The sequence below is a fragment of the Amblyraja radiata genome, chromosome 21 (assembly GCF_010909765.2).
Source record: "Amblyraja radiata isolate CabotCenter1 chromosome 21, sAmbRad1.1.pri, whole genome shotgun sequence".
In the NCBI taxonomy this organism is placed as follows: Eukaryota; Metazoa; Chordata; class Chondrichthyes; order Rajiformes; family Rajidae; genus Amblyraja; species Amblyraja radiata.
The window spans coordinates 32,874,228-32,895,577 of record NC_045976.1 but is presented as its reverse complement, the minus strand read 5'-3'; the positions used below and the strand labels follow the sequence as shown (position 1 = coordinate 32,895,577).

Sequence of the window (21,350 nt, the reverse complement as noted above, 5' to 3'; positions counted from 1 at the left end):
GAATAACATTTTGTTGCATGGATTGTGCACGGATATGGCCAGATTGTTTCTTTGGACCAAATAGCCTTTCTTTGCTCATCTCTGTTTCACAACAGCAAAATTACTTGATACCTCCTCTCCTCCAATTTCATAAATTAATAAGGAATCATATATCATAGTCATAATCATCATTATTAGCCAAGTATGTTTTGCGACATACGAGGAATTTGATTTGCCATACAGTCATACCAATAAAAAGCACCAGAACACACAAAATATATTTTAACATGAACAGCCACCACAGTGACTCCTCCACATTCCTCACTGTGATGGAAGGCGAAAAAAATTTCAATCTCTCCCATCTTTGTCCTCCAGCGGTCGGGGGCCTCTAACCTTCCGTTGACGGGACTATCTTACTCCCATAGCCGGCTGCGGGCCTCCTCGTCGGGGCGATCAAGCTCCTGCATTGGGGGGGAATCTCAGCTCCCCTGCGGGGCTGGTCAAACGTCGTGCATCTTTTGGAGCTTCCCGACGTCTGTCTCTTACCCGAGGCTGCAAGCTCTTTGATGTTAAACTCCGCAGGCCGTGATTGGAGCATCGATCCCAGGCAAGGAATCGGCTTCGATGGTAAGTCTCCGCCCCGCGATGGGCATCAAAGTCAGTCCCGAGCAAGGCCTCCAGCTCCATGATGTTAGGCCACAGAGCGACCGGAGATACGATCCAGAAACAATCGTAACTCCGGCAAGGTAAGAGATTGAAAAAAGGTTTCCCCCAACCCCCCACATAAAAGAAACCAGAGAACATTAACACAAACTTTTAAAACACACTAAAAATAACAAAAAAGACGAAAAGGACAGACTGTAGGCGAGGCTGCCATCGAAGCGCCATCGAAGGTAATAGGAGTAGAATTAGGCCATTTGGCCCTTCAAGTCTACTTTGCCATTCAATCATGGCTGATCTATCTCTCCCTCCTAACCCCATTCTCCTGCCCTCCCCATAACTTCTGTACAAATCAAGAATCCATCTATCTCTTAAATATCCATTGTCTTGGCCTCCACAACCTTCTGTGGCAAAGAATTCCACAGATTCACCACCCCCTGACTAAAGAAATGTCTCCTCATCCCCTTCCTAAAAGAGCGACCTTTAATTCTGAGGCTATGACCTCTAGTTTGATACTCTCCCACTAGTGGAAACATCCTCTCCACATCCACTCTTTCCAAGCCTTTCACTATTCTGTATGTTTCAATGAGGTCCCCCCTCATTCTTCTAAACTCCAGCGAGTACAGGCCCAGTGCCGACAAACGCTCATCATAGGTTAACCTCATTTCTGGCATCATTCTTGTAAACCTCCTCCGGACCCTCTCCAGAGCCAGCACAACCTTCTACAGATATGGTGCCCAAAATTGCTCACAATATTTCAAATGTGGCCTTCCTAGCACCTTATAGTGCCTCAACATTACATCCCTGTTTTTGTACACAAGCCCTCTTGAAATAAATGCTAGCATTGAGTTTGCTTCCTTTACTACTGATTCAACTTGCAGATGAGCTGCACCAGCACTCCCAAGTCCCTTTGCACCAATTTCTGGATTCTCATCCCATTTAGAAAATAGTCTACGAACTTTATTCCTACTACCAAAATGCATGACTCCACTTTGCTACACAATATTCCATCTGCCACTTCTCTGCCCACTCTCCCAACCCTGTCCAAGTCCTTTTGTAGAGTTCTTGCTTTCTCTACTCTAGCTGCTCATCCACCTATTTTTATATCATACAATTTTTGCCACAAAGCCTTCAATCCCCTCGTCCAAATCATTAATATATAACGTGAAAAATAGCGGCCCCACCACCGACCGTTGTGGAATTCCACTAGTCACTGGCAGCCAACCAGAAAAAAAAAACTTTTATTGCCACTCTTTGTCTTCTGCCATCCAGCCAACCTGCTATCCATGCTAGCATCTGCCCTTTGATACCGTGAGCTCACATCTTCCTAAGCAGCCTAATGTGTGGTACCTTATCAAAGGCCTTCTGAAAATCTAAGTAAACCACATCTACTGATCTCCTTTGTCTGTCCTGCTATTTACTTCTTCAAAGAATTCCAGCAAATTTGTCAAGCAAGATATCCACTTCACTAAGCCATGCTGATTTTGGCCTATTTTAGCAAACTTCTAAGTACAACATAACCTCATCCTTTATAATGGAAGATATGTTGGCCTTCATAACAAGAGGATTTGAGTATAGGAATAAAGAGGTCCTTCTGCAGTTGTACAGGGCCCTGGTGAGACCACATCTGGAGTATTGTGTGCAGTTTTGGTCTCCTAATTTGAGGAAGGACACCCTTGCTATTGAGGCAGTGTAGCGTAGGTTCACAAGGTTAATCCCTGGGATGGCGGGACTGTCAGATGAGGAAAGATTGCAAAGACTGGGCTTGTATTCACTAGAATTTGGATGGATGAGAGGGGATCTTATAGAAACATATAAAATGACTGGACAAGCTAGATGCAAGAAAAATGTTCCCAATGTTGGGCGAGTCCAGAACCAGGGGCCACAGTCTAAGAATAAAGGGGAGGCCATTGAGATGAGAAAAACCAACTGCGATGAGAAAAAACTTTTTCACCCAGAGAGTTGTGAATTTGTGGAATTCTCTGCCACAGAAGGCAGCAGAGGCCAATTCACTGGATGAATTTAAAAGAGATAGAGATTTAGTGGCTAGTGGAATCAAGGGATATGAGGAGAAGGCAGGCACGGGTTACTGATTGTGGATGATCAGCCATTATAACAATGAATGGTGGTGCTGGTTTGAAGGGCCAAATGGCCTGCTCCTGCACCTATTTTCTATGTTTCTATGACTAAAATCTTATCAACCGCTGAAGTCAGACTAACTGGCCTATAGTTCCCACTATTCTGCCTTGCTCACTTTTTGTGCAGCGGGGTAATATTGGCAATTTCCCAATCATCTGGGACAACTCCTGACTAGTGATTCCTGAAATATCACTACCAATACCTCCACAATCTCTAAAGCTTCCTCTTTCAGAACCCTATTGGTGCAGACCATCCGGCCCAGGTGACTTATCCACCTTCAGCCGTTTCAGCTTCCCAAGCACCTTCGTGGTAATAGCCACCACTAACTTCCACCCCCTGACTCTCTTGAATTTCAGGTACGTTGCTGGTGTCTTTCACTGTGAAGACTAATGCAAAAAAAGTTATTCAACTCCTCTGCCATTTCCCCCGTTATCTCTCTTGCTCTTTATATAACTGAAGAAACTCTTGCTATCCTTTTGTATTATTGGCCAGCTTACCTTCGTATTTCATCTTTTCTCCCTGTATCGTCTTTTTAGTTACCCTCTGTTCTTTAAAATCTCTGGCTTCCCACTAATCTTTGCTATCTAAGATGCTTTCTCTTTTAGTTTCTCCCCACCCCAGATTTTCACTCTCCTTTTCCCTGATCTCCCCTCTATTATGATGCCACTGATGAGGATTACTGATGAGGATCGTAGGCCTTTGGGAGAACCGATGTTTCCTTTGCTGTTGACCGCATTGCTTCTTTCTGTCTTTACAGTGGTAACTGCAGCACAAGCCAAAAACCTGATTGACGCAGGTGTGGACGCTCTACGGGTGGGCATGGGGTGTGGTTCAATCTGCATCACTCAGGAAGGTATGTCTGGGGAAGTTCTGTACAGGTACATTGGCTAGGATAACCAAACAGATCCGCCTTCATCTTAAATAGGAATCCAAACACAATCCAGGATTAAATAAATTAATGTGCACGTACCGGATACAAGGGTTGTCCTGTGCTTGAAGGTTCGGTTCCCACTGGTTTCTACCACAGCAAACAGCCAGACATAATTTAAAATTCCTAATGTGGAAGAAAAAACTGGTGATAGTTGATTAATGGGGAGGAGGTGGAAATTCAGCCTGCTCCACGATCATGTGAGATTGTGGCTATTCTGCAACAATTACCATTATATATTTTTTTTTATTAGAAGTACAGTAAGTTACAGTAGTACGTCACTTATATCTTATTACATTTATTGTACCCCTTCATTTTTTAAGCTTTAAGGAAAGATAGAAATAAAGAAAGTAAAGAAACAAAGAGAGATAGATAGAGTCGTGTTAGTGTAAAAGAGTGATCAAAAAGAAAAACCCATTAAACAAAGAATTAGAGAAGAAAGTTAAGAAATAGGCCATAGAAAAGAAAAAAAGAAAAAGAAACACAAGCTCTATTATAAATACCGCGCAAAAAGGGATATACCAACTTCATATTTTTCACCCCCCCTTACCAGAACCTGATACCATTTATTTTTTAAAGTATTGTTGCACCTTATACTTGTAGTAAGTCGATAAATGCAGACCACGTCTTTTGGAAGTGGTCTGATTTGCCTGCAAGGAGGAGTCTCATATCTTCCAGGTGTAATGTTTCAAACATATTTCAGATCCACATATTTATTGTTGGAATAGGAGCGTTTTATCCAGAATTTAAGCATAAGCTTTTTTCCCGTTATTAACCCATAATTATATAAATTCCTTTGAAATACATTTAGTTCAGGGTTACCTTCCATTGTTCCAAAGATAATCCATTCTGCTTTTGGTATCAGTTTTATTTTAAATAATTTTGTGAAGATTTCAAAAATTTCAGTCTAGAATTTTTATACAAAAAACAAATGAGTGTGCTATAGTAGCTTCTTGAGATCGGCATTTATCACAAATAGGTGAGACGTTAGGAAAAAGTTTATTTATTTTGTTTTTTGAATAGTATAATCTATGTAAGATTTTAAATTGAATCAGAATGTGTCTTACGTTAATTGAGCATTTATGCACATATAGTAAATGTTTATCCCACCTCTCTTTTGAAATTTTTATAGCTAGTTCTTGTTCCCAGTCTCTTCTAATACCGTCGGTTGATGGAATTTCTATATTTAGAATGATGTTATACAAGTATGATATTAAATTGTTCAAGAAGAAACTGCAGATGCTGGAAGATCGAAGGTACACAAAAATGCTGGAGAAACTCAGCTGGTGCAGCAGCATCTATGGAGCGAAGGAAATAGGCGACATTTCGGGCCGAAACCCTTCTTCAGACTGATGTTTATCCCACCTCTCAGTTTATCCCACCAGTCTGAAGAAGGGTTTTGGCCCGAAACGTCGCCTATTTCCTTCGCTCCATAGATGCTGCTGCACCCGCTGAGTTTCTCCAGCATTTTTGTGTACCTATGATATTAAATTTGCTGATTCGGCCTTTGTCTTCATTGCTTCGTCCAGCAAATCTGGTGGCATATTATAATAATCTTGTGTATATTTTTTCAGATAATCACATACTTGAAAATATTTAAAATAGTGATTATTTCTCAAATTATATTTTAATTGTAAATGTTGGAATGATAATAATTTTCCAGTTTCATACAAGTCTCCGAGCGTTTTAATTCCTATTCTTTCCCATTGTGTGAATGATTTGTCTATAATAGAGGGTTTAAACGACGGGTTATTAACTATTGGAGATAAAAGAGATACATTTCTTAATTTTAGATTATATTTTATTTGTTTCCAAGTTCGAATTGTACTATGTATAATTGTATTTTTATTGTATTTTGTGTTATTCAGGTTCATTGGTGAGAGGAGGATCGCTCCAATATTGGAAGGGGAGCAGTCCTCTCTCTCCAATACAATCCAATCCACCTGTTGGGCAGAATTGTCCAGCAGGTGAATCATATTTTTGATATTTACTGCCCAATAATAGCACATAAAGTTAGGGAGTGCTAAACCGCCCAATACTTTGGGTTTGCTCAAGTGTGTTCTTTGTATTCTGTGGGATTTATAGTCCCATATAAAATTTGTAATGTCTGAGTCCAGTTTTTTAAAAAACTTTTTTGGTAGGTATATAGGAATTGATTGGAATAGGTATAGAATTTGTGGTTAAAAAGATCATTTTTATAACATTTATTCGACCTATTAAAGACATCGGAAGCGTTTTCCAGAATTTGATTAAAGTATTTAATTTCTTAAGTAGGGGAACATAATTTGCATTAAACATAGCTTGATATTTTCTAGTGATTTCAATTCCCAAATATTTAAATTTTTCTGGAGCTATTTTAAAAGGGAATTTTAAGAGGTGTGTTGAGTCTTTCGGTTTTATTGACATAATTTCACTTTTATTCCAATTTATTCTGTAGCCTGAGAAAGATCCAAAATCATCAATTAGGTTTAATATATTTGGTTTACTAATTTGGGGTTTTGTGATGTACAATAGTGCACCGTCTGCGTATACGGATATTTTGTTATTTGAATATTTTGTATTATAACTGTGGATATTCAAATTCCCATTATTAATTCCATTATTTACTCCATGTTCTTTGATATTCTTAAATTCATAAAAAATCTGCCAAACTGTTTAGGAATGTTGAAATGACTCTTTGTGGAATTGTTGAAATATTGCCTACAGGCATTAGCTGCCTCATTTGTTAAGGATTTCAAATCGAATTGGTCATTGCACAATCAACTGAGAACATCCCCATAGATCTTATTATGGAAGAACATCTTTGATGAAACAATTGTTTGGGCCTAGTCATGTCTCAAGGAGCTCCTGCAGTGATGTCTTATGGCTGGAATTATTGATCTCCACCAAGCACAGTAATGCCGATCAAGATGTCCTAGAGTCCAACCTGCCTATATCCTTCTTTGAGATAATGATCACATGAGAAGGGAGAACTTCTGAAGTGATCTCAAAGTACATATATTTAAGGAGATAAATAATAGATATTTATTAACCTCCTTAAAAATATCCAGGCAAAAAATATGGGGAAGGGACAGGGATAAGCTTTTGTGATATAGGGTCAGCCATGATCAGATTGAATTGGGAGACTGGCTTGAAAGGCCGATTCCTCTATTTTTAGCTTCTGTTACATGATGTAAATTATACACAATGTAGCCGGAGATGATGTTGGGAATTGAGCCCCATGTCAGGAGTGTACAACAAGGGACTGTTGCTCTTTGCTCCAGATAGCGTCAAGCTTGTGATTGTTTAACATCATCTTGCATTTATGTAAAGTATCACCAATCCCAGGGCCACACCAATCCCTGGGTGGCAGTTCAGCTTGGTTAACTCTCTTCCATTATCCTGCTGATGAAATGGTGATTCTTTTAGGTGGGGTCAGGCAGTAGAGGCAGGAGCTTTCTCTCTCCGCTTGTCCTAGTGCAATAGGCATTACTTGAGTTGCAGTTGATCTAGGAGGCCAGCAATGATTCAGCTCAGGTTTCTGTTCAGGTCATGTGTGATCCAATAGGGCTAGAGTCTGATCTAATAAGCATGATTTGTTTCCATTGCAGTTATGGCTTGTGGAAGACCTCAGGGTACTGCAGTGTACAAAGTGGCTGAATATGCTCGTCGGTTTGGTGTCCCAGTCATTGCAGATGGTGGAATCCAGACAGTCGGGCATGTGGTGAAGGCTCTGGCCTTAGGAGCTTCAACAGGTATCTGCTCATTATTCAATTTGCCCATGCTTTGTCAAGGCATGCAATTTTTTTAAAAAGGACATTTTTCAATGTTTAAATTTCACAAGGCTTTGTATGCCTATATTAAAAACGAGGGTAACCAGGGAGAAGGTAGTACTGCTCAAGGATAAAGGAGGGCTTTTTAGCTTTGAGTCGGGGTGTAGGTGAGGTACTAAACGAGTTAGAAACTCCAGTACTTGTGTACTAAACAAGTACTTTGTACTGTTTTCACCAAGGAGGTGTTGCTTACAAGGTTGCTATTTATTGCCTTTCCCTTAATGCCCTTGAAAAAGTGGTTGCTCTGAAAGGGCTCTCACATTATTGGGAGGGAGTTTCAAGGTTTGCATCCAACAATGGTAGTAAAGTGATGTACTTCCAAATGGAGACGATGGGGGTAGCATGCAACTGATGGTTTTCAAATCCGTGAAGTCCTTGTCTAGGTGATGTAGGTGTTGTGTGAGTTGTGTAAGTGAGCAATTCAGCACATTTTGTAGATGGTATACAGTGTATACCAATGACTGGAAATTATGTTTTGGAAAAATTTGCAAGAGCATCAACCAAATTGCTTTTCCTGGATGGCATTGCTCATCGTGGATGCCCAGTTTTGAGCAGCCAGATGTGTGGTTGGTCAATGGTGCACCACTCGATAAAATGGAGGGTTTTCTTAACGTTAAGATGGGACCACAACGACTGTGCAGTGGTCACTTTATCAAGTACTTGTATCCATACTTGTATCCAAACTAAACATCTGCCAGAGGTGGATGGATGAAACCTCGATTAAGTTGACTTATACCTTGTGTTGGTTCACTCTCCACTTGCCACAGACCCAGTCTGGATGATATGTCAGCAGCATTTGGCCCATGCTAGGTGATGAACATTGAAGTCCCCTCCCAAAGTACCAACCGTGCCATTGCCATGTTCTGTCCTTCTTTCAAGTATTGTTCAACATGGAGAAGCACTGTCTCATCATCTGAGAGATAAGTGATAATCAGGAAGGTTTCCCTTTCCTGGTTTGACCTGATGCCATTAGACTGCATGGGGTTTAGAGCTAGTCACTCCTTCGTCTTTATCTGCCATCTCTGGTGGATATATTCTGCTGCTCAGACAAGGAGTATGATGGATATTTCTGGCACATAGTTATACTGGATTATACCTTAAAGATATTGTCAAATAATTGTTTGGCTAGCCTGTGATTCAATTCTCTAAATCTAAACACCATTCCCTAGATATTTGTAGGAATGCTTCCAAGGCCTTCCAAGAGGAAAATATGTTTGGAAATGAGCTAATAAGGGCTATGGTCTGAGTTTTCAGGGGCAGAAATTGGTGTATTTAAAGGAGGCATGATATTTGAATAAAGGAAATAGTTAACCGTATCAGTTAAGTTTGAGCTAGGAAGATGGTACGCTGTTTAGGAAATGGTATCTAGGGACGAGGAGTCATCTCTAGGACACAATGAGCTTTGAAAGAAACTAGTTATGATGCAAGTTCAGTACCACAGCGATGGGGAAGCATTGGGGCACGCTCAGCTTGACAGGCTGAAAGTAGAGAGATAAGAACCAAGAGTGCACAAACGGATGGTGTCAATCATTTTGGCCATCTGTTGAAGAGGGAGGAAGGAGCTTCAGGGATAGGTCTAAGAAAACTAGAGGTGAAAGGTCAGTGGTTTATACACCAGGTGACCCTGCAGTGTTGATACAACTTTACATCATTTATCACATACAAGATCTATCTTCCGGATTTGGCAGATTGTGTAAATGATTTACTTGCTAACTCATTTCTGCTCTGGGATGCTTGAGTATTTAATTTTGAAATCCTGATTTGCAGTTGCTAGGTCAAATGGTAATTTCAAATTTGTGTTTGATAATTTTACCCAAAGATGTAAAAGGGATGTGCAGAACTGATAGCAATGTGGAGATAAGTCTTAAGTACATTTGATTCGAGGAGTAAAATGGCCTTTTCTTTTCCCATTTTCTGTATTTAACGTCCTGTATCATTGCTTTTCACATTCATTGCAGTTAAGGTGGGATATAGGTAGAACTTAACTCACCAGGGAAAGCTCAATGCCTCAATAAGTTAATGTCGGCTCTTTCTTTACTTTTCTTTATATTCCACTCCTCCTTTCTTTCACATTCTCCAACCCTTCTCTCTCACCCTTCCCTCTCAGTGATGATGGGTTCATTGCTGGCAGCTACCACGGAGGCCCCAGGCGAGTATTTTTTCTCTGATGGAGTGAGGTTGAAGAAATATCGTGGCATGGGGTCACTGGACGCAATGGAGAAAAGCACAAACAGTCAGAAACGATACTTCAGGTAAGTTTGGGACCAACTGTCATGGACCAGGAGGCTGTGGCAGGGTGATATCTTTGTCTGCTGAGGTCAGGTTGATTCCCAAGTCCCATCCTCTCTGAAAGTAGCTGCAGTCTGTATCTGTACTGATTTATTTTAACTTAATTGTTAAGTGTGATTCAATTAAAAAAAACACCATAATCTTTGGCGACAAAACCCTCACATCTGACAGATATGTACCTAGGTAAGTTAGATCACCCCATATCTGCCAGGTCCCCTCACCCTTAGAGTGTATGATGTTTTGAAAGAATTACCTGCCTTGTGATCGTTAAAGAAACATTAAGTTAAATCTGATGTCACGTTCGTTTTTTTTTACCCCTGAGTTACTGCGGAAAATAGTGTTACATCCTTGCAGAGCCCTTATTCAGCAGAGGCTGGTCATAGAAGGCTGGAGAAATTTTGTCTCCTTTCAATCCCATACTTGTCCTTAATACTGATTCTGTCTTCTTGTGTGTAGTGAAGGTGATAAGGTGAAGGTGGCCCAAGGAGTTTCGGGATCAATTCAGGACAAAGGATCAATCCACAAGTTTGCACCGTACTTGATTGCAGGAATACAACATGGATGCCAGGATATTGGAGCCAAGAGCCTCTCTATCCTTCGGTGAGTTCTCCTTACCTGTGTTTTCTCCTTACCTTTAGCATATTCATCATTGTTTCACCGTTAAAATAGAAAGAAACAATTGATTCAAATTGGGGGGAAAAAACTAATGAGAATTAGTAATTTTAAGGCCCTAGGTAAAGCCCCCCAGTTTTCCTAGATTTTCTCTGATAATTTGAATCTTTTGCAAGCTTGCTTGACTGCAGAAGATGATGGAAAGGTTTTCTTATGATATTACAAACCAGCATGAGTGTGGGCTGGCTTGATGGGCAAGTTGGTCTTCCAAACAGACATCTTCCATTTAATGGTGATTAAGTTTAATATAGTGGGGCAGTTGACTGGGACTGTGGGGAAGAAAATTAGGTTTTCACAACACTCCTGCTTCAGATGATTCTGTTCTGAAAATTTGGACAAAACACCTTCAATACCTCCTAATCTCATATCACCCACCAACTCTTCATAATCTATTTGCCCTATTGCCTGTTTTTCAGGTCAATGATGTACTCAGGGGAGCTGAAATTTGAGAAGAGAACCATCTCCGCTCAGGTAGAAGGAGGTGTACATGGCCTGCATTCGTAAGTCTTCCAACATGTCTCCATTCTTTCTATCTGCTTTCATTTCTGCTTTTAGTGGTGGATTAGTGGCAGCCCATCCTCATCATCATGTAACCTTAGCCAGAATGGTAGACTTGCCGAATTGATCCCTTTGTTCCAGCAACAATTGAGAGAGGGGAGGAATATGTTCTCTGACTAACTTGAGGGGCAGTACAAACATTTAACTCATTGTTAGGCACCAGTTTGACCTTGTTCTCCTTGTCATTGATAGAGAAGAAGTAAACTTCAGCAGTACTCCTCCCTCAGTGTGATGTCATTTCACTTGTTTCTCATTTTCCCTTCTTAGTACCCCTGCATTCCTTTTCTCTACTTGTAGCTGCCGGCTGCCCACCCAGGCAGGCCAACCTCACCTTTACTCCCTGGCACAACTGTCCTCTCGATGTGTCCTCTCGATGTGTGCATGCCCACATTCAACCCACCTTCCATGTTTTAAAATGTTTTTCAATGCAATAACCAGAAATGTGGCAGTCAATTTGAGCACTTGGGGTATACCACTTGAGCCCTGTGTATACCACTGTCATTGGCAAAATATAATGTTGTGATGCTGACTGAAAAAGATATTGATCAGAACTTTGAACTCCTGGTCCCCTTCAGATAGTGTCATGGAATAGTTTCTTTGGCGTTGGTTGGATCCATTTACCAGAGCAGAATGAGTCTCAGCATAACATCTTTTCTGCACCGATGTATAGGCTTAAATAATGTGCATCCCTCTGAAATGGGCTTTCAACCTTAATCTGGTTCTTGTCAGAATGCATCTAGCAGAGCAATGAACAAAATATGATTATACAAACAATTGTTCTGACCTGATTCAGTGGCTACTTCCGAACAATCTTCTGGGTACTTTATTTATCTGAATCAGTATTTATAAAGGAAACACTTTGCGTATTGGAGCTGGTTCATTCAGCTGCGGCGGATGATGGTCATTTGACTGTTCCCTTGGTATATTTAATTTTGGGAAGGTGGATGGATTATATGAATAGGTGGACAGTCCTGGTGTATGTTGGAGACACCTGTCTTGACGGGTGTAGTGTCTTTTTATTCCAGGAAGGTGCACTGCAAGGAAGGAGTGGAAATTATTCAGGATCACCTGCACACCAAACTCCCTTTCCTTTAACAGCAAATGATGCTATCTCTAGGATCACCTAAAGTGCATGTAAATTGCTTGGCAACCATCTTCTGCTCATACGCATAGTAAATCAGGGTCACTGCTATGTAGGGTGTCAATAGTTTTACATTCTCCAGCTTCGTGAATTGGTAAATTTATTCTTGCTATGAGTGCATCAGGTGCTGCAATCTCCTCTCTTCTGTGAAACCTTACAAACCAGTGGCCTTGATTATAATACGAAAGGAGCTATGGGGCATGAGCTGTTCTCACCTGATATACTGTATCTGGCAGTTACATGTTAAGCTAGAGCTGTATTTTGCCATGATGGCAATTTTATCCACGCATTTTTCTTTTTCTTTCTCTCTTTTGCTCATGCAATCACGTATCAGATACACATTTTTACCATGTAAGTAAACCATCATAACCAAACATTGATTAATAGATTACTAGCATCCTAAATAGTGTCTGCCACAGAACGTTACTGAACAATTTTTCTACCCTGTATTTGAATGTTTGGTGACGCAACAAGTCCCCAGCTTGAAGTTTGGCTGCATGGAATATGGGGTTGTGCCTTTGGACTTGCAACACTCTGGACTCAGCCCTTGGTCTGGGTTGCTTTGTCAATGGGGAGTTTGTGAAATGGTCTCAGTGCCTACAAGACAATGGAGCTTAATGGGCCTGTCCCACTTAGCCAATATTTCAGCAGACTGAAAAACCAGGAACTGGAACGGCGACTGTCAGAGTGGACAAAAACACACACACACACGCGCACGCGCGCGGAGGGGAGCACTGTCTGAAATTCACACGGTGCAAAGCCAAGGTGAAACAGACACACACCGCGATTAACAGGAAGGTTGGCGCTGTAATTAAGACGATTAGCACAGTGTACGGTAAGTCCTTTAAAAGAGATGGGGGGGCAGAAGGAATGGATACAACTTTTAAGAAGTCAGACAACCTTTAATAAGCCTGTGATACACAGCTGTGAAGTTCAGCGGACATTTAACGTTGCCGGTCGGTTCTGAAAACTCCTGCTTATGTTTTTTTTTCCCCAATAAGTCAATGAAAATGACCGGTCAGCAAAGGCGATTAACTAAAACTACCTACGAATACCTCGACTACCTACAACTGCCTGGCGACCCCACTACAACTGCACCTACGACTACAGGATTATCGACTATCTCCGTGGCGACCAATTTTGACATGTGTTGAAAAATTTGCGGCGACCATGCTGAGGCCGCGGCTAGTTCCCAGAATGCGGGAACTCCTCGTAACCGTGAAGGAGGCTCACCAGAAACCACCAGCGAACATGTGGCGAGCACAGTCTCCTGCCCTCGCCTAAAAAGTCGCCTAAGTGGGACAGGCCCATTACTTTAAATGTTTGAAGAAATGTGAGCCTGAAGAAGAGTCTTGACATGAAAATGTCTCTATGTTATCCAGTGATGCTACCTGACTAGCTGGGTTACTTCAGCATGTTGTCTCTTTTTTAAACTGTCCTCTACTGTGTTTTTTCATATACTGAGAGGTTTTAAGATCTGGTATATCAGTGAGTACCCATTGAGAATTCAGCATTGTGTTTTGTGAAATTTTCAAATTGTACCCATGTGGCCCCTGGAAAAATTCAGTGGCACCTTTTCAAGGTGGTGTTCTGGCAAACATTATGCCTTTGTATAACCCTCAAGAACAGAGTATCCTCGTGTCTTTGAAGTGACTTCTGTTTCTTGAACATTTGGGATAATCCTGCTTCCTTTGCAGTAGTGACCGTTGTTGGTTATTCTCAGGGTAATTAGGTCTGCCCATTGCAAAGCTGGAATAAAAACGGGTAAGTCTTTCTGTTCCTCTGCAACTCTCTGATGCCGATCTAGTCTTCCTCCATCACATATCTCCTATCAGCCCTCTTTCATTGCTGACCTTCTGATTTCTCACTAATCCGTCAAAGCTATTGATGGTGGCCGTGATCCCTTTCACCCCATCTCACATTTCATCCAATGCCTAACAATTCCTGAAGTGTGATACAGAGAGCCCTCCCCCACCAATCCTTGACCAAGGCCCTCCTATCTTACTCACAGTTCAAGCCCCAATTCTACTTCCATTCTGTCCCAACGGTTCAATTCTCTGAGACACCCCGTGGAGCACTTAAGCTCCACCCACTGGTGTCCTTCCCCCAACTGCCATTAATCCAATGTTCTGCCAAGATTCTTGACCGTGATCTTGGGCCCTAAACCTCAGCCATAATCCTGCTTCGCCCAGGTCTCTCCATCACTTCCACTGAACACACTACAAACCTGTTTAGGTCTATGGTCACCATCTATTCTGAACTCATCCTTGTTCTCCGTTTCTAGACATTTAGCAAAACTGCAAAGCCCATGAGTTACTTCCAGGGCAACTAAAGCTTGCAGTGGGATACCCTTTCACCAAAACAAACAGTGACATTTACCACAAAGTCAGTCTCATACATTGGTATACATGTAAGCGTGCTAGAATTTGCCATTTTTACTTTGTCCGCCCAGTATCATACTTGTGCTGACTGCTGGAACAAAAGAGAAAGAATGAAAGAACTTATGTAAATTATGCTCACTATGCTTCAAAGGATCATCTCACTGTGCTTCAAAGGTTTCAGATCATTATCAATTGCAGTCACTGTGGTGAAGGCAGATACAATGAAGTCCTGCAGATGGCAGTGCAATGAACAACTAGTTGGTTGACAAAGTGTTGCAATTGATGGGTGAATAACTGAAGACTACTGAATGGTCAATAGAAGAAAGGTCAGAGGATAAATGGCCTTTCCTCCTGACTGGAATAGTGATGTGCTGATTTTCCAGGGATCCCATGATTACATTCTTTTTTCTCTTTCAGTTACGAGAAGCGGCTTTACTGAAGAAGGGAGTGTTACTCACCAGACCATGGCTCCCAACGTTCCATCCCTATTGGCCGTCAAACAGCAAAGGCACCCTTGAACATCTTCCTCTACCTGTTGAACTGAAGCAGCTGCCCTGTTTTGCGCCTTCTGGCTTGTGACGCACACTTTTTTTTACTTTTGTGTTTGGACTTTTGTAACTTAAGCTGTGAAGAATATAGTCAGAGAGGAAAAGAGCAACACAACAGCTGCCTCACCAACAAGACTAAGTTACTGGCGTGATGGGCTCCTATGTGCTTGTTATTTATCCATGGTCTGGATACAATTCTGGCACCTAGCTTTTACAGCAAGATTTCACTTCCATCTTTTCACTCAACAATCGGACTATAATTTTGTTTTTGTCGTCAAAATTGTTAATTTCTGCTTTAATTTAAAAAGAATAATTTTGATGGGGAAAAACAAAATTTGTGTTCCGTCCAAATGACCAGTGTTGTCAAGAGGTGGATACAGAGAGTGTGGTTAATATTTTGACCTTGTCAGAAACACCAATGCTGCATGAACTTAGCTAGTCAAGCAGCACATGATGGCAGAGTTCTACCAGAACATCTGATTTTGTTTCAAGCATCTGCAGTTTTGTGTTTTACACTCTTTGTCATTTAATACTCAATGGTTAATGCATTACTGCAACTGCTAGAAATTATTTATGTTTAACCACCTCCCTGCTGCACAGCAGAACATGACATGGGTGGTGGGATAGGAGAGGATTGTGGGCCTTGGGTGGGAGTTGGAAACTATTTCTGCTTTCTGGACACTTGGTGAGCTTCCAAAGTAGGATTCCATTAAGTATTTGAGGTCGCATCACACAGACCAAGTGCAGAAAAGGGGAGTTGTGATCGGTCTCTACTCCTCACAAAGCATGCCATCGTTCGGCTCGGCTACACTTGTGTGGCTATTTCCTATGATGACCCCGGACTGGACCTCATGGGGCATGTCCCAGCTTTGTTTACTTGAACTGTAGGAAAATCCATCAGAATAAATGAACGCGTTGTGACTTGCCTTCTTTTGCTCATTCAACTTCTCTCTTCCCCATCCTTTATTCACCAACTAGCAATCTTCCACTCAGTTACAAATGCTCAGACCAAAAGTCAGGATGCTTCAGTGTATTATCCACAAGTCTGGGTACGGCAATCTAGGCTGAGGCTAGGAGGAAGAACTCCATTCATGATGCTTACTGTTGGACAAAGCTTCATAAAAAATATTTTGCAAATCAATGCCTGTATAAAACAAAATCTGAGGTGGAGCAAAATGGAATAAATGCTTTTGGTTTTGAGACATTTTTACTTGTCATTAGCCTTTCAGTAAATCCAGAAAAATCTTAATGCTGAAAATCCCTTTGGATGCTGAGCCCATATTCTGGAAATTTTAGTTCACAGCTTTGCATTTCTAATTCAGCGATATAAATAGAAACAGAGCTCTGGAAATTTAAGAAGTATAAGCAGTTACTGTAGAGAAATGTTGAGGTACTTATGTTTCCAGATTCTGTTGGATCCAGCACCTTTGTCTTGCAGCTGAATTCTATTTAAATCACCAGTCTTGTTTGGAGGAGCCAGAGGCAGCTTGTGTAGGACAAGTATATTGCAATAGGGAAACTCTGGGCAAACGTAGAAGGTGCTTAACCTATAACAGGTGTAAGTGGTACAAAATGTGGTGTTTTCTTCCACACTGACCTGCCACCTACAGCTTGTAGCTAGAGGAAAGGCCATTGTTTGGAGCTCCTTTCGTCTTAATTCTCAGAACATTAATCCAGTCACCTCCTTAACATGGGGCAGTTGGTGTAGTTTTCCTATAGCCCTTGAGATGGGAAGCTACTCCCTTTTGGGTAATGCCTTCTAATGCAGCAAAATAAACCAAAGGTACTCTAAAAGGAGTGCAACCAGATGACATTTGACATTTAAATAACATTAAGGGAATGTTGTGACTGACCAAAAGATGAATCTTAAGAGGTGAAGATTTAGTGTGCACATTTTGGAGCTGGGGGCCTAAACAACCGAAAGGGCAGGCTGCTAATGCAGATGTTACATTTAGAGATGCACTGCAGGCCAAACGGGTGAGGTGCATGGGTCGGAAGGCTGTAGGATTGAAAAAGAATGCAAAGGAAGTGAGGGGATTGGGAAGGATTGCAATATAGAAATCTGATTATTTTTTATTAAATGTCTGAAATTGTTGCCATTGGAGTTTTAAGGTAATAATGTGGATACTGATTCCAAGAATAGTGGACAAGGAGTTTAGTCCAATGTTAAAATGTCAGTACAAAACCAAATGAATTATGCAATCGTAAGAAATTTTGCAATCAGAAGAACCAAAGAATCAAATGGCAAGCTCCCGCTGTCTTTATGCACAAGCACCGGTGATACCACTGGTCTCTCAGTCTTTATGCGCTATTTATTATGGATATTTTTGTGTGCTGGATAATTATCACCAGGCGTTGGCGTCTGGAGATGAGGTAAATGTGCCCATCAGGTGATGTTTCAGATGAGCAGTACCCACCTGTTCTGCCAGCAAGACGTAGGGTTTAGCAACATTTGAAATAAATATGGGTTTCTGATATCCTGGCCAGTATTTATCATACAAGTAACATCACCAAACAAATAGATGAGCTGGTTGCTTGCTAAGCGCACATGTACTTTCAATACAGAGCTGTACCTAGGATGTTCTGGGTCTGAGATGCATTTTGTAAATTCCTATTATCATTTTTTCACCCTTTTATTACTAAAATATGATGAATTGTCCTGACAAAGATGCTTAAGGTGTGTTTATATCTCTTCCCCAGTGACTCCTTATTCAGATATCTTCATTCATTCAGGTGATAGGATAATCAAGAATATTAGTAGTAGAGTCCGTACAACTAATCTAGAGTTTGGAGTGACATACTTAAAATTCTTGGGTTAATGGGAAGGAACTTGCATGGGGAAGGTCAGTCCAAAGTGTGAGTTCAAGTTTCTTATGGGATTTGAAGTCATATTTTGTAACCCACGGGCATAACTGGCCCCATCAAATCAAGTTGGCATCTAAACAGAACTGGGAGGTAGATTAAATTATAGATTAATCCAGAATGAAGCCCTTCAACCCAGAAGGAACCATTTGGAGTCAATCCCTATGTTTTCCCATAGCCCACCAAAATATACCCTTTCAATAATTTGGTGCAAGTTATTTAATTCGCTTCTACTACCCTTTAGGTCAGTACATTCCAGGTTGTAACAACTGACAGTTTTTTTTAAAAACATCTCCTTATTTTTTTGCCAAATATGTAACTTGAAGGTGTGCTTCGTGCCACTGGAAATATTTCCCCCTTTTCATCAACCCTTGCATTAAATCTTCCTCCAATGTTTTTGTAGTGTATATGAATGTGAGTATACCGTTATATATTGTGCATGTGATATGAATGTTGATATGTTGTTATCAGCCACTGCCAGTAGTTGACAACCTTCAATAAAGGATATACTTTGTTGGTAGCTCTGTCCTTGCTACTTGCCTCAGTGAAGAGCAACACAAAAGATTAGTTTGTCATTGAAGTTTGAGTTTAGTTTATTGTCATTGTACCAAGGTGCAGTGAAAAGCTTTTGTTGCGTGCTAACCAGTCAGCGGAAAGACAATACATGATTAATTGCTACTTGAGAGTATCAGGGTATTAATCAAGTGTGAGGCAATAGCACAGGGAATTCACTAGATTAATTGGTAATGATTGCAGGCAGCAGAGGTGGATAGATTTGTGTCCTTGAGAAGTCTCAGCCATTTGTTCTGTAAATGGAAGATGTTTCTGAACATGAACAATATTGAGATCCACAGAGAGAGGACAGAATCAAGAAATGCAGTTGTGCACAAAAAGGGAAGGTAATACTGTTTTTTTTAAATAGACAAAGTGCTGGAGAAGCTGGTTCAGGCAGCATCTCCAATGAACATGGAAATGCAATGTTTTGGGTTGGGACCCTTTTTTGTTTACCAGCATCTGTATTTTCTTGTGCCTACAAGGTTGTACTGTTGCTGAGAGTAGAATCAGCAACATATAAGACTTTTTAAATTTGTTGGCAGAGTGAAACATAGAAGAGGCCTCCCATTCTGAGAATGTCAAGGAGACACCATAACTTAATACTTGTAAAGATTTTGAGGTTTATAAACCGAAGATAGACACAAGCTATATACGTGGCCAGGTTGATACCTTGTCCTGCAAAGGGCACTGGCAAAGAGGTGCAACTTTGAGACCCTTTTCAAAGCAGGTGTTATGCGATGATTTGTAAAGCAGTTTGGAGATACAACATGGAAACAGGCCATTAAACCCACTGATCACACATTCACATTAGTTCTATGTAATCCCAATACTTCACCCACTCCTTACACACTGGGGGCATGTTACAGAGGCCAATTAACCTACAAGCCCGCACACCTTTGGGATGTGAGAGCACCTGGAGGAAACTCACGTGGTCACAGGAAGAAAGTGCAGACAGCACCAGAGGTCAGGATGGAACACTGGTCTGCCGTTGCAAGGCAGCAACTCTACCAGCTGCACCACTATGCTGCTTGTTTTTGATGGAATACTGGTAAGTTTGATATGGGGGCCCTGACCGTTGAAGTATATGCAGAGTTGTTTTTCTGTGGAGATGACATTTAAATGTTGATTACCGCTTTGCTTGTGAGGTATTTATTGAAAAATGCACTTTGACCATCACTTCTGAAGATACTACCTTTAATAACTTTCATGCTGGCACACATTTAACTCTAGGCATGGATTAAAAACCACCAGGAATTTTTGGACCAAAATCAGCCAGTTTGATCATGACAGCTGCATGACTGCGATAGGGGGCTGTTGTGTTTTTGCAGCTGCATATTCAATGTTAAAATGGAATAATAATCTGGGTGAACTATCTCAGCTACCTTATTAGCTACACCTCAACTTCCTTAGAAGGCTTAGGAAGTTTGGCATGTCCCCAACGACTTTCACCAACTTCTACAGATGTGCTGTAGAAAGCATTTTATCGGGATGCATCACAGCATGGTTTGGGAACAGCTCCATCCAAGACTGCAAGAAATGGCAGAGAATTGTGGACACAGCCCAGAGCATCGCACAAACCAACCTCCCTTGCATTGACTCCATTTACACCATACGCTGCCTCAGCAAGGCCACCAACATTCTCAAGGACGAGTCTCAACTTGGCCACTCCTCCTCTCCCATCAGGCAAGAAGTATAGAAGTGTGGAAACACAAACATCTTCCAAATTCAGGGGCAGTTTCTTCTCAGCTGTTATCAGGCAACTGAACCATCCTACCAACAACTAGAGGGCAGTCCTAAACTGCTATCTACCTCATTGGAGACACTTGGACTATCTTTAATTGGACTTTACTGGACTCTATCTTGCACTATACATTTTTCCATTTATCATGTATCTACACTGGGGATGCCTTGATTGGGATCATGTATTGTCTTTCTGCTGTCTGGTTAGCACAGAACAAAAGCTTATCGCTGTATCTCGGTTCACGTGAGAATAAACCAAACAAAAGTAAAATTATCAGGAGATAACTAGGTCCTGCTTAATGTGTCAGAACTACAGGTCATTTCCCCAATGTAAATATTGGGCTCATATTAATCCCAATGCATAGTCGTGACCCAAAACATGGACCATCCAATTACCAGTATGCTGCCTAACCCTTTCAGTTTCTCCTGCATTTTCTTTTTTAATTGGATTGAAGATGGGACTGCAGAGATTAGACCTCGATAGAGAAGGCAACAGAAGCCTGGTGAACTGAGTGGACAATAGCATAGTAATCCTGCAGTAAAACAGCAGACTTACCATCGGAGCCTGCGATCCCTTGCCTGGGATTTCACCATCGAGGAGCTCGCAGTCTCAGGTAGAGGCTGATGTCAGGAAGTTACAGTCCCAGAAGGTTTCGACCAGTCCCGACCCGGGGTAGATCGCTCGGCGCGGGGGGGGGCTGAGATTCCCCCCGAATCGGAGGGCCAGCTATGGCAGTCAAGATCGTCCTGTCAACAGAAGGCTCGAGGCCCCTGACCGCGGGAGAACAAAGAAGGGAAGAGATTTAACTTTTTTTCGCCTTCCATCACAGTGAGGAATGTGGAGGAGTCACTGTGGTGGATGTTTATGTTAAAATGTATTTTAGGTGTTTTGTTGCTTTTTATTGGTAAGACCGTACAGCAAATCAAATTCCTCGTATGTTGCAAAACATTCTTGGCTAATAAAGTCATTATGATTAAACATATCTTAACATTCCCACAATATCTAGCGTCTAATGGAGAGGTTGAATGTGCAGGTCAAGAAGAAACAATCAAGTGGCAAGTACTATCACTTAATTTCTGCTCAGT

The 21,350-nt window shown here is 41.3% G+C and overlaps 1 protein-coding gene across 1 annotated transcript in view; it reads left to right on the top strand.

Annotated features, from left to right (window-relative positions):
- The window catches only part of impdh1 (inosine monophosphate dehydrogenase 1), a 33,827-nt gene extending 17,514 nt beyond the window's left edge, over positions 1–16,313 (top strand). The window contains exons 9-14 of the mRNA XM_033040001.1: positions 3,536–3,631; positions 7,297–7,440; positions 9,626–9,770; positions 10,264–10,407; positions 10,896–10,979; positions 14,977–16,313. Of these exons, the coding sequence (XP_032895892.1) occupies positions 3,536–3,631; positions 7,297–7,440; positions 9,626–9,770; positions 10,264–10,407; positions 10,896–10,979; positions 14,977–14,998 (635 nt within the window). The 3' untranslated portion in view covers positions 14,999–16,313. The remainder of the gene's footprint in view (positions 1–3,535; positions 3,632–7,296; positions 7,441–9,625; positions 9,771–10,263; positions 10,408–10,895; positions 10,980–14,976) is intronic.
- Positions 16,314–21,350: the final 5,037 nt, after the last annotated feature.